Below are 13899 nucleotides of genomic sequence, written 5' to 3'. Positions count from 1 at the left end.
CAACATAGTTTCTCACCCCACAAGATGAATTATTTCCGGTGAAATCTTGAAACCCTTAGATTAAACAATAGGGCACATCCACCTGAAGAGGACTATTTCCCGGTGAAATCTCTTACCTCTTGCTTAGAGCCAAATTAGGTAAACCAACATAACTTCCTCTTGTGCCATAACAAGGACCCTCAATGACCCTCAATTAGCCTCCTCTTGGACTTTATACAAGGCAAAAAAACTCAGTAGAGTATTCCCTCTCATAGTCAGCCTCAATCTTGGGCTTTGTACAAGACAGAAATAAATCATTTTTCAAAGCTGTGTCCCAGCTGTGTCAGCCTCAATATTGGGCTTTGTACAAGACACTAGACACAATCTTTCAATAAATACAGTTTTCAAAACTCACTCCTCCGTCAAGTCAGCCTTAATCTTGGGCTTTATACAAGAAGTACCTTGCCATCACGATAAGAGTCACCTTCAGTCTTGTGCTTCATACAAGATAAAAATAGTTTCCACTCAATAGAATATTCCCTCCGAGTCAGCCTCGATTATGGGCTTAATACAGAACACATAAAAAATCTTTCAGTCAAAATAATCTCAATGGAGACATCTCCAAATAAAGTCAATCTCAATTTCCTTTAAAGCCTCAATCTTGGGCCTTGTACAAGACAATCAAAAACCCAAATCTTCTTTTCAGAGATGAGACATGATTCATCTCTATGGACGATACATTTATTCTATTACATCACATTCAAACATACAAATATTATCAAATCATTTTCCCATTTAGGTATGTAAGAGGCACACTCTATTGATTTCAAATCCAGGCTATTGTCCTTCCTTGATGGTTGAAAAACGGTTCTTTCATTTATGAGATTGTAACTGGCATACTTGCGTCATTCAAGTAAGGTCTTTCTCTTATTATGAAAAGAACCCCTTTTCTGTTACTTTAAAAAATGTTTGTGGTGGAATAGGTGCAATATCTCTCCGTTATGATGATGACTTGTCTCTTTCCCTCATTAGAGATCAAACTCTTTCAACTTCAATCACGAGCTTTAAACAAGACATAAAATTCAACCCATTTTTCTATTAGTTCTCCGAACTACAAAAAGCTCTGACTTCCACTAGGGATATGTAGGCATGAGATTCACAAGGAATCTTTGCGAGCAAACAAACAAAAAACAAAAAACAACCGCTTTCCTTGTCTTTTCATCAATTCACCCTCCCTCTTATCACAAAGGAGAAACTTTCCCAATAAACAGTAAGCATAACCAACCCCCAGATAAAAATACTTAAAGGCTCTCGTAGATTACATAGATACTTAGGGTGCTAATACATTCCCTCTGTATAACCGACCTTCCGCGCACGATTGTTTCAACCAATCCGATGCCGACCAACGTTGACCCCGTCGATACTGGAAAACAATGGATGCTCTACCCGTCCAGCGGCGAGGTGCGCGGAACCCTATCACCACCTGCTGCTCAGCCCTCCGTCGGGGGAAGGCGTCCAACACGTAGCTCAGGCATGCGTCTCATCAGCAGCTCGAGCAACCGCACCAGCTCTATCGGTGGTCCGTCCTACAATAGAGCTGTCTTTGCCTCTGATCATCCCTGCAAAATTTAAAAATGTAAGGAAAATAGTTTTTATTTTAAAAAAAATTAAAACTACTGAATTTTCAAAATTTCCGGTAAGATAATACGCACCAAAAATTTCTGATAACAAATACCGGAAGTTTTGAAATTTCCGATACAATATACCGAAAATTTCACAAAATATACCGTAAATCTTACTTGTTTTCGCAAATTTCCCGTACGCCTTCGAAATTTTCAATATCGTTAGAGAATTAAAAAAATCCAGTTCTTCCCATAAATTTGTAAAAATGTGATGATGAAAATTGGTCTAACAATTTAATCTTTTCATATATTTGGGGTGGCATGTATAATTTGGGATAGCAAGATAAATTCTCCTCGTGGACCCACCAATGGGCCCAATAAAAATAACCGCCAAACTGCTCCCGTTCCGTTTTGCATGTACCATCTCTGTTCAGGCAAGTAAAAAACTAGTGAATACTTTTGAAAACCGTAACCGCCAAAAATGGCATTACCGTCTCCCAGTAGCACCGTAACCATCATCTTCTTAGTTTATTTCTTTCTTACACTCTATGTCGCCGGAGTTCAAATCATTTCCAAATCAAAGCTCGAGAAATGCGAGAAAAATTCAAACTCCGATGATCTCAACTGCACTACTAAAATGGTTGTCAGCATGGCTGTTCCCAGTGGCTCGGTAATTCATCAACCATGCTTTTCACTGTTACTGAATTTTTTTGGTGTAATATTGATAATAATAAAAATAATGATGATTATGATGATGTTGTTTTTTTTTTTTTTTGCTAGAGTGGAGGCGAGGCATCGATTGTTGCGGAGTTGGTGGAGGTAGAAGAAAATTCTTCCACCAAAATGCAGACATTGCGGATTCCACCTGTCATAACGATCAACAAAACTGCTGCTTATGCAGTGTATGAGTTAACATACATACGAGTATGATGATGTTCCTCTCGCTTCATATCATTTTTTCCTTTTAATTGCTACTTGTATTTAGGGTTTTTGCATTCTGTATGATACAATACAAGGTAAATAATTTGGAATTGGAAGATTCTAATGTTTAATTAGGGTTTTGGATGATTCTATTTATAAAGCAGTTGACTGAATGAGGATTGTTGTTTTTATAGTTTGTTTGATTTTTAGATGAAAGTTTTTGTGGCTTCTTTGCAGGATGTTCCTTATAAACCTGAAGAGTATTATGTTCAGACACGAAAATGTGAGCCAGATGCTGGCGCAAATATTGTGAAGATATGCGAGAGGTGAGCCATGTTTTGTTACAGTTTTCCTATTAACTAGAGTCTGAGAAGTAATTGATTTCACTGCTTACTTTGTGGTACTTGTGTTGTAGACTACGAGATGAAGATGGTCATATCATCGAGAATACTCAGGTGGGCTTTTCTTTCACTCCAAGTTTGCTTTATAAGTTGTAGTTTTGAAGTTAAAAACAAGCCTGTGGTTTGGTATCATTTACAATTTCTTACAATGTTGACCAGGAAAACAGACATAAAAAGTTATCATTAGGCATTTTCACTTAAACCCTTAAAAGATTAGGCATTCGGGTCTATTCCATCATATTAATTTTACTGTCCAGTTTTAACCTAGGTAAGACTCCAAAACCACAATTGAGTTCCCAACAATATCATATTTGCATTTGAAACATGATACCCACCCAAATTATCTTAAGAGGAACACTTACATTTATAGTCATTAGTATCGATTTTTGATAATCATAGCTGGTAGTTTAAGTAATTTGAAGCAATCTTGATTGGCTTCCCTGCCTTTGTGCGGTGATATTGATGCACACTTCATTGCACTTCACCTTTGTTGCTAAAAGATATATTCTTGTTTTCTGAATCATACAACAACAACCAAGTCTTATTCCACTAGGTCGGGTCGGCTAAATGAATCAACTTCCGCCTTAATGTTCTATCTAGAACCATGCTTTTAGCCAAAGGGATCAAAACATGCAAAAGTAATAAATTACCTTGTTGCTGCCCAAGATCGAACTGGAGACCTTCAGTGTGTAAGACTGACATGATAACCACTACACCACAGCAACTGTTGCCCTAGCTTTCTGAATCATGATATTTTAAAATGTTATCTTTGAATAAGATTGTGAGTCAATCTTAGTTGTATTTATAATTTCTCTGCTAGGGGCTATTATACTAATACTCAGCTAAAAGAATAGTTCTTGATTTGCCACTATATTCTGTCATTTTACCTCCCACTTCTGACTAGCGTTTAATATCTCTATTTCCATCTTAATTTAGCCTACATGTTGTCCATGTGGACCCCAGCGACGAATGCCATCATCCTGTGGAAACTTCTGTAAGTGTTTTTTTGTCAGTATTTTTAAGCTCTTTTCATAAAAAAGGTCTCATGTTTTACATGAATCTAACTTCTGGGTGACATTATTTAACTAGTTGACAAAATGACAAAAGGAAAGGCCAATACTGCACATTGTGTGCGCTTTCCAGGTGAATGGTAAGCTTCCATCCTTTTTATTTCATTTGTGATTTATTTGGGCCATGCCGGTTAATATATGGCCTTGTATCGATTTATCTGGAGATGGTATTGTTTATGTCTTAGACTTGTAGATTTTTAAAATTCTAAATTTGTTTTCTAACTTGCAAACATATTTATTTTAAATATTTTAATTTTTTTTGCATGAACAATTCAATATTATATTACTTTTCTGTTAGTTCCAAATGTAAGAAGCCAAGACATTGTGTTGATTTGCAATAATACAATAGCTTGTAAGAGAGTATGTTCTAATTTTAAGGATCAATACTTTATGCGAAGAAGCGTTTACGCTTTGTAATTGTGTAGTATGCTGTCTTGTTTTAACCGTATTCACCTGTTAAATTTGAAAAAGTGAAATTGACTTCCTTGTTTGACACCAGGTAGAACTCATATTCCCTTCTCTCTATCTCTAAATCATTTCAGGTTTCATGTTTTTGGCATTGGGCGGCGAACATTAGGATTTAGTGTTCGAATACAGGTGAAGAGTGGAACTAAAGTTTCGGTATGTAATTATTGCTTTTCTTATGAAATTGTATTATATTTAAACATGTCATTTGTCGTGGGAAGACATTTATTATACATACATTTTCAACTGGTGCACCATTACACCATATTATTGTTTTCTTAGTAAGCCAAAAGATATATTAAGCAAAGTGTTATAAGCACGAGGCGTGCCAATTACACAATAGAACAACACACACCCTATGTTATTATCGCTGTTAAATTGTATACTATATATGGTCATACGATAATATCATTTTTAATCGGTACTGTGCAAGTGCAACCTTGTTTACAATTCAATCCTTGAAAAAGCACATATTTCTTTTACATTTCTTGAATATAACAAAAAATTTCCCTCCATAATTCTTCTGGCAGGAAGTAGTTGTGGGTCCTGAAAGCAGAACAGTGACATCTGATGATAAGTTTTTGAGGGTTAATCTTATTGGAGATTTTGTTGGCTATACGAATATACCAAATTTTGAGGATTTCTATCTTGTTGTTCCAAGGCAGGTAGGTATGCTTCCCTTACTTATCTACGATAATTGACCTCTATTGACTATTTGATTTTAGTTAAATTATAGTTTTCTATTGTTTTGGAAGTCTGAAGCTCCATGTATTCTCAGCAGTCTCCTCCAATCTCTAGTTTAGTCACAGTATTGAAGTCAAGGACCTTTTTTGTGATTTTCCAATACATATCACACTCATTAGCAATGAACAAAATTTACATACCTTGGCATTATTCACAGCTTTTTCAAGCTTCAAACAAATATTAACAGATTTTTCTTTTGGCAGGGTGACCCTGGTCAACCACACGACTTGGGGAGAAACATTTCTATGTGGATGCTTCTCGAGAGGGTCCGATTTACATTAGATGGTATTGAATGCAACAAAATTGGTATCAGTTATGAAGCTTTCAATGGACAACCAAACTTTTGTGCTTCACCCTTTTGGAGTTGCTTGCATAATCAATTGTGGAATTTTCGGGAGGTCAGTACTGCAACAATTTTAAAACATCCAAAAATAAGTCATCTCACTTCAAAATCAACAGCAACAAAATTACTCAATCAAATTCATTCAAATTAATTTTTTATGTTCTCCCAATCACACATTACTGACTACGCCTCTAACACCTTACATTGGGCTTTTATGCTTTTATGCCCAAAGATCTCAATGACTTTAAGAAATGAATTTTACATCAATAAACATAAAGTTTCTTTGTTACAAATCTTATTTCTTATATTAACCAATCATTAACTGAAAATTCATATCCAGCTTTCTTATAGTTGTTTAAAATTTGAAAGAAACTTTTTGTCATTAACAGGCCGACCTGAATCGATTAAGTAGGAATCAAGTGCCACTCTATGGTTTGGAAGGAAGATATCAAAGGATAAACCAGCATCCAGTTATGACACAATGATTGTATATTTTATTTGATATGGTTATTCTAATAGAAATGGAATCTTATTTGATTTGTCTGCAGAATGCTGGGAGTTTCTCTTTCTCCATTGGAATTACAGAGGTTCTTAATACAAATATTGTGATAGAATTAAGTGCCAATGATGTAGACTATGTTTATCAAAGGTACTATTGTTTCCTTGGTACATGTATTATTTTGAAACAATGACATTCTTTTCTGTCATGGGTATGAATCTGTCATGTTGGCTATCATCATTAGATTCATTACTACTGCTCCTACATAGTCTACACATGTTTCTTTCACTCAATTTTTTAATAAGAAGTTTGGATTACCAATAATAAAGTATAAATACTGAAGTTCTGGCCTAAAATGAAAATACAAATTTTGAAAATAAGATGGTATTTACAAAGAAAATATGATGTCAAAATGATTCCGTAATGCAGTCAATTTTGTTTATTAACGACCTAGGAATTACTTTTGATTTGCTATGATGTCCCCCAGCGTTATTGTCTCTATGGAAAAGTTTTGGAAAATTAGTTTGACAAGTTTCCTTTTCTCTAGGAGCCCGGGAAAGATCATAAGTGTAAGTGTCCCTACATTTGAAGCCCTTACTCAATTTGGACTTGCTACAATCACAACTAAAAATACTGGTGAGGTGGAAGCATCATATAGTTTGACGGTATCCTGATTCTCAACCTTCCGATCATTTTTCTTACATTCTTTGTATATATTTATTTAACTTTGTTATGCTTCATGGAATCTATTTGTAACAATTCTACTTTTACTTTGACGATGGAATGTTGATTTGATATTTTTATAAATCAACGTCAAATATGCATTTTATAATTTTTATCATTGTAACTTGTTTATCATTAAGTTTAGTACTTCACATCATCCTTCTCACCCATAAGATTCAGATAAAAATATGATTGGTTAAATCATCTTTAGACAGTTAATTGAATTGGCATCTTCACATGGCAAGGAAAATAACGAATGCATGCTCCAAATACTTATGTTTAATAAGAGTAACTACTCGAAATATTTAATTCAAATGTATTTGATGTTTGCTTATATTGTGTTGCAGTTTAATTGCTCCAAAGAGATCACCTTGATGGAGGTACTATGCTGAAACATTTGTTCAACTTCAGCATATTGATTTTTGACCATTCCAGTTTTATAGTTTCATTGGTCTTCAAGGTTGGGTGTTTAATTTTTATTGAACATTGCTCAGGAGCAATATTTGATCATGAAGCCAAATGAGATTACAACTCGATCATTCAAAATCTACCCAAACACTGATCAAGCTTCCAAATATTCCTGTGCAGGTAAAGGTGAAGCTTAAGATTAATACATTGTTATTTGTTACGAGTATAAGGACAATTCTGATGGTCAAATTATGCCTGTTTTTTGGGTGTTTTTAATGAAGCCATATTGAAGGACTCTGATTATACTGAAGTTGATAGAGCTGAGTGTCAATTTACTACTACTGGAACGGTTCTTGACAATGGAACACAGGTTTGTTTCTTCCTGAGTAAGAGTCTAGAAATGTTAAGTGCTTATTCTCGAATGACACGAAAAAAGCAGTATTGTTTGATCGATGTAGACTCACCTAGTGAGTATACTTTTGTCAAGAACAGTTAAAAAATATGCTAGTTATTATAAGTGATGTAATGAAGTATGTCACGAAGCTGTAATCATGAAGTCATATCATCATGTGGATCACCAAAATCGTTGATTATTGCAGGGAATACCTTTTCAACCCCCAGAGACTGGTATAAATGGTTTCTTTGATTCTATTGAAAGATTGTGGAATAAACTATGGACAGGCTTAATAGAATTTATTACCGGAAAAAATTGCAGGTATCAATTTCCACTATACAGGTTATATATCATTTGAATTCTAGAATGTAAGTGGCAGAGCGGGTTTCTCAAATTTTGTATCATTTTACATGCACTAACTGCTGTGAACAAGTAGAATGATATTTTTCATGGGGGATTATTTTGAGCAGAACTTATTATTTCAACAGTCTAGTCTACAACTGAAGGATACCAAAAGTTGGTTTACTCAATAATTTAAATGTTTTGTTATAACTTCGATAAGCGAGTATAAATAACTTATTGGTAATTTGGCAGATCAAATAACCATATATATTCCCTTACTTGATCATAGCCTTTGTCCAGTATTGACTCTTTTGTTTGGGCAAATTATCTTGTCTTATCTAATCCTTCTGCATCCCATGGTTTGGGTGGGTGTACAGACAGAAATGCTCTGGATTTTTTGACTTCAAGTGCCACATACAATATGTTTGCTTGAGTTGGATAATGTTGTTTGGTCTATTTTTGGCAATTTTTCCGACAGGTATCGCTTCTATTTTATGTATATATACTGCAATTCGTAAATTAAGCAGAACACAGTAACATAAATACTGTTCTTTGAATTGTAGTACTTGTGCTATTATGGCTTTTGCACCAGAAAGGTCTATTTGATCCTCTTTATGACTGGTGGGATGATACTTTTGGTGCTGATGAGCCATTCATCATGGATAAACATAGAGTCAAAATTAACCAGGCACGCCATCATATTCATGACAACAAACATCATAAACCAGAGCTCAGGCACACGAACCGCCGTACTCCAAATAGGCGAAAGACCAGTTATGAGCACCATCACAAGCACAAACATTCTGAAAGAAATTCTGATCATCTACACCATGTTCAGAAAGAAATGCACAAGCATAGACAAAAAAAGCATATAGATAGTTTGCTGCAAAATGATGATCACAATCATGCACAACATCACAGACACAGAAAGGAGCAGGACCCTTCAACAGGACTGATCAAAGAGCTGAAGCATGATAACATAAGGCATGCAAATCATGGCAAACACAAACAAGTTTTGGTATATGATCCTGGGTCTGAGTAGAGAAAGTTGTGCACGACTTTAAAATTCAACCCAGTCAGTTATCTCTTAGAAAGTAGTCTTTTAGAGCAACTTTGTATCTACTTCATATAATCATAGGTATATCCTTTATTTTTATTTTGTTTCCCCTAGTCTTCACTCTTCATTTCTATCCCTTCCCGGGGTGGGGAGGACAAGAATCGAGGAATAGAAGTTATTGAATATAACATTGTTGTAATGTGGTCATGTGAATGTATTTGTATAGTAAATATATAATATATAATCTGAAACATTTACACTTACAAAGTGAAGCTTCCCTTCCCCTCCCTCACTGCCATCATAATTACAAAGTCAAACTTCCTTTCCCTAGTAAGGCATACTCTGATACATGTTTTTCTATACAACCCTCACTACCCCCTTGGCCCATTTCCCTTCGGTAGCAGTGTATCTTGAAGAAAATCTAGTGGAAGCATGATTTTTAAGTGACTTTAAACTAAGAGGCCGTTATGGTTACTTTTACGGCTTTTGTTACAAAATTGTTGCATTGTGCGTCATAAAAAATGAATGATTGAAAAGATGTCAAGTCTAAATTTCTACTACAAGTCTTCCTTGCAGGTTTTGTCTTCTAATATATAGTTGTATATTCTGGTTCGCGCTTTCTTCGATCTTTCTCCGTGATCTGGACGTGGAAGCCATTTGGAAACTGTAAACCTGGAGTTCGAACAATATTCCCTCCTTTGATAGGTCGCCACCTGAAATGTTCAGACATTAAAGAGGGTAGGTACTTTGCCTTCTAAATTAAATTCAGGCATAAATGATGGTATGTTATTTCAATTTGAAATCACTATATATTCATGGCATTGCTTATTACCTATACTTTGTTACCAAGCAATGAAGAAAAACAGCCATCTGAACCTTAGCGAAGTCTGTCCCAACACAAAATCTCATGCCTCCACCGAAAGCCATAAAATTTTTGGTAGCACCACTCGGTTCCATTCCCTGTAGGTCATTTCTTTTTTGGTCACTAAATTGTAAAAGAAGAGAGATGACAGACTAGAGTCTAAGTTACTTGAATTTTTATTTATATTACTTGCTAAAGAAGCTAAATACATTACATTTTGAATTTCTTTGAAGCAGCGAGCTCCGAAAAAGATGGAAAGGTTTGGAAAGAAAATGATAAAAATACTTAACACACCTCCCATCTCTTTGGGTTGAAGGCAAGAGGATCCTGATATTTTGTCGGATTCAAATGTACAGCTGGGGGACACACCATGACTGCCCATCCTGCTGGTATGGTATATCCTGCACATGTTCATTAATGTAGACCAAATGAGGTAAGATAATATTGTCAAATACAGTGTGCTTTTCCTTTGCTTAAACATCAAGTTACCAATGCTCTGGAACATTGAAACTTGAAAATTTTGTATTATTAAATCAGCAATGACATACCCTTAAAATTAATTTCCCTTAGTGCCTTTCGGAAGATTCCTGGAACTATATTTGCGAGTCTCACAGTCTCAGTTATAAGCTGTACAAATCATTATTGAATTTCAAATAAGATAAATTAACACAAAATTTGTCCCTCATTATAAATCTGAAGAAATTTTGAACCAACCTGAAATGTAAATGTCATTGATTTGTATTCTTGCCATGTGACTCCAGAGTTAGGATCTTCACGCCGTTCAATGATGGCTTCATGTTCTTCCTAGAAGACATAATGCCAACGAAGGTAAAAAACGAGGCCACGTAAAGCCATAAAAATAGTTTCAAAGATTCTGAATTTTTTAATAAGAATATATATATATTTTTGGCGTACTTGTAGTTGCTTGAACACCAAGGGATTGTCGGAGAGTAATTTGATGGCATAAGTAAGAGCCAGAGAAGTGGTTTCAAAGCTTGCAAAGAGAAGCACAAACATGAGGTCCAGAGCGATTGCTTCAGTTAAGACTGTTCCCTCTTTCCTAAGTTCTTCAATAACATAGTCAAAGAAATCCTTCTGTTGTTTCCTAGGCATTTCCCTTCTTTCCTGCAGCATCTTCTTCAGCATCTTCATTGCCTTTTTCCTACCCTGAAAAGCCAAAACAAATTAACGTTGCTGTTTTCTCAATCAAAATGAAATACTACTACCATTGTTCGACACGTCCTCTGTCTCATATTAAGTGTCGTTTCAGGTTATGCCCATTTCTTAAGAAAATTAACAGTGTACTAGTTTTTATAATTAAATAAGCTTCATTTGCTAAAGTGCCGTTATTAATAAAATACCTACCTGCAAACATTTGTGATAAGCTGTTCCTGGAATGTCGAGAGGGAATGAGATGAGTCCTTGTATAAATGCAACAAAGTTCTCTCTTAAATTCTCCGAGGACTTTGTTGAATCATAACTAATGAGTTTCTTTGCAGTCAAATCAAATATCATCTGAATGGTAATATAAATAGAAAACAAAGGTTTAGACATGGAAATCAAGAATATGAAAATAGAAGAGGAATGAAAAAATAGTTAGTGTGATAATGTTACAATTTTACCCTTGCTGTTGTGTCCTTCAGCTCAACGCTGTCCTGGCACGACGATTGCTGCAACGTTCTGCAGGCTGCTTCTTCAACCTCTGAGAGCATCTTTTTAAGACTTTCAGGACCAAACAGATTGAGCATCATGTTTTTAAGGTACTTATACATAAAACCGTGTAACGAACCAACATTTTGTTTCCCAAATATCTCTGTGAATGTATCGGGATACCAGCTCTGGAATACTTTTCCTTCTTGTTGGAATATGAAGTAGTTAAGATCAGGGTCTGCAGACACTACAACCGGTCTTCCAACCAAGTTTGTCTTGAAGATTGGTCCATATCTGAAAAAAAGACAAAACAAACCATCATATTTCTTTTCTTTTTTGGTCTCAACCCTCCGGTTACCAGAAAATATGGACCCTGGTAATCCGGAGTCTGGTCGGAAGGTGAGTAAAGTCTGACAGAATTCAAATTCCGGTTCTCCGAAGAAACTATGATATTCCTAACTACCTTCTAATGGAAAATTTAAACTTAATTACACTGGTAACTTGAAATATAGTTTTATAGATACCTTTTCATTCTCTGCTTGATGAATGGAGGAATATCAGAAGAAGTGTTAGGAGAAAAAAACTGAAGGCTCTCACCAAGAAGGGGTAAACCCATTGAACCAGGTGGAAGTTTGCCATTACAACTAGGATTTCTCCATCTATAAACCCAATGTGTAACAATGCATACAATAACCAACACTCCAAGACACAAAACCCACATTTCTCTTCTAAAAAAAGAATGAAATGAAACTCTAAATATCGAGTGACGTAGCGAAAATAGATGAAAAAGGCTTATTAGAATGGTGGAAGGAGGTAAGAATGAGAAGATAGTAGTATCAGAAAATGTCTTAAATAGACAGAGCAATTCTCAGAATCAGTTAAAGAAAATAATATAAAATATTGGGATTGGTATAGTTTTTTGTGAAGTTTGTTGTGAAAAAGAGCTGTACTAGTAGTTGCAGATAAAATAGAATAATATGAATTATATATCTGTCTATAATATTAAACCACTCAATGTTTTGTCAACGGCATACATATGATATGATGTGTTTAATAGCTAGCCTTACATTATATGAATCTTAATCACTTTAGGATGCTTCCTCTTCCCCACGTCTTGTTTCTTCAAGGAAACATTACTATTATTTTTCATTATTATCTTTATTATTGTGGTGAGGAAGAGTACCTATAACTATAATACAAAAACTGGAGCACGAGGCAGGTGTATATGGCAGTTTTTAAGGAGATTTTTCCTAGATTTGATAAATGAGTTAGGAATTTGTCTGGCCAAAATAAGCATCTTGAGTAAATCTACTCATGGATATCATATCATTGAATGCTTCAACTGTTAAACTTGTAATGCTCTTTGTCAAAGTTTAAATCTTTCCAACCAAGCGGTTGAGCTCCATTGGCAAGGAGCCCCGTCCAAGGACGTATTCGGGGAATACCGAGTTCGATTCCCAGGCGGAACAATCTTGTTTGGCCAGTGCGCATGCCTCTCCGCACGAGCCGGATTAGTGGCCCACCTGTGGTGGGTCGACACCGGTGCAAATAGCAAAAAAAAAAAAAAAAAAAAAAAAAAAAAAAAAAAAAGTTTAAATCTTTCCAATATCTATACTAAATTCTCAACAGAAGGCACATTAATGCTTTTCTTATTAATTCCTTTGTTTTTAGGTAGAGCAAGATCTTTTGATAGATCTTTTTCTCAGCTACCAAAATGGATAATTAATAATTTCACCCTAACTAAAATTTCATCTCTTGAATCTCAAGATATACAGTACGTCATTGGTGATTCAGTTTTGTCCATTGCAAGATTCTAGAAGTGCATCATACCAGTATACTATCAAATACTATGCAGTAGATAAATTTAAACAAATTAACAAATTAATCTAAACAGATCTTATGTGTTGTCTTTTATTTGTTTATATGTATTTTCTTGGTGGCAATTATTGGCAACTAATGGTAATCTAGCTAGGTCAAGAGACTTGAAAAGAAAAAAGCTTATACATAGCTATTTTCTGTGGTAGATGAGTTTAGTTATTGAGCACCATCCCATGTGACCATTGAGCCACGAACTTGACCAAATTGCAGCAATTACTATGATATAGGTAGGTCACTGTTAATTAGTATATGAGTTATGATCATCATTTTTATTTATCTTAATTAATCTGGATTAGGTGTCACCAGACAGGGTACTGTATAAGTTTTGTTCAGACTCTAAGAAGACAAAGTGTACATAATGGTATGGTCAAATCCCAAATATCTGGCAAGTGGTTCTGAAATTCCCTTACATATTGTACACGGACTATATGTGTTAGGCACTTTCAATACCTCCAATGCTAGCTAGTAGCCTGTAAAGTACTTGGTATCATGCAGAGATATTGCTATATTTGAATTCTTTACTAGTAAAAGTATACCAAAG

General features: G+C 35.1%; 2 protein-coding genes and 1 non-coding gene across 3 annotated transcripts; 1 reads left to right on the top strand and 2 right to left on the bottom strand.

Moving 5' to 3' along the window:
• Window positions 1–2072: 2072 nt before the first annotated feature.
• LOC131652430 (protein HAPLESS 2) lies at window positions 2073–8983 on the top strand. The gene is made up of 18 exons (XM_058922278.1): window positions 2073–2271; window positions 2382–2525; window positions 2760–2848; window positions 2938–2977; window positions 3860–3917; window positions 4013–4073; window positions 4536–4614; window positions 4989–5123; window positions 5406–5600; window positions 5935–6015; window positions 6094–6194; window positions 6592–6709; window positions 7115–7147; window positions 7262–7355; window positions 7457–7545; window positions 7775–7890; window positions 8289–8389; window positions 8475–8983. Exons 1-18 carry the CDS (start codon window positions 2083–2085, stop codon window positions 8951–8953), a joined length of 2202 nt encoding a protein of 733 aa, XP_058778261.1. The 5' UTR covers window positions 2073–2082; the 3' UTR covers window positions 8954–8983.
• On the bottom strand, window positions 3576–3648 carry TRNAV-UAC (transfer RNA valine (anticodon UAC)). Its single transcript has one exon. It is a non-coding gene; the product is annotated as a tRNA-Val (tRNA).
• A 542-nt stretch (window positions 8984–9525) lies between the features above and the next one.
• Window positions 9526–12421, bottom strand: LOC131652431 (cytochrome P450 87A3). The gene is made up of 9 exons (XM_058922279.1): window positions 12005–12421; window positions 11453–11774; window positions 11196–11345; window positions 10746–10997; window positions 10545–10634; window positions 10379–10457; window positions 10125–10231; window positions 9801–9928; window positions 9526–9681 (listed from the first exon to the last, which is right to left on the bottom strand). The coding sequence occupies exons 1-9, from the start codon at window positions 12199–12201 to the stop codon at window positions 9555–9557; spliced, it is 1452 nt and encodes a 483-aa protein (XP_058778262.1). The 5' UTR covers window positions 12202–12421; the 3' UTR covers window positions 9526–9554.
• Between the last annotated feature and the right edge of the window lie 1478 nt (window positions 12422–13899).

Source organism: Vicia villosa, linkage group LG2, assembly GCF_029867415.1.
Source record: "Vicia villosa cultivar HV-30 ecotype Madison, WI linkage group LG2, Vvil1.0, whole genome shotgun sequence".
NCBI classification, from domain to species: Eukaryota; Viridiplantae; Streptophyta; class Magnoliopsida; order Fabales; family Fabaceae; genus Vicia; species Vicia villosa.
Note: the sequence above shows the minus strand (reverse complement) of the source record. Positions and strands in the feature narration are given on the sequence as shown.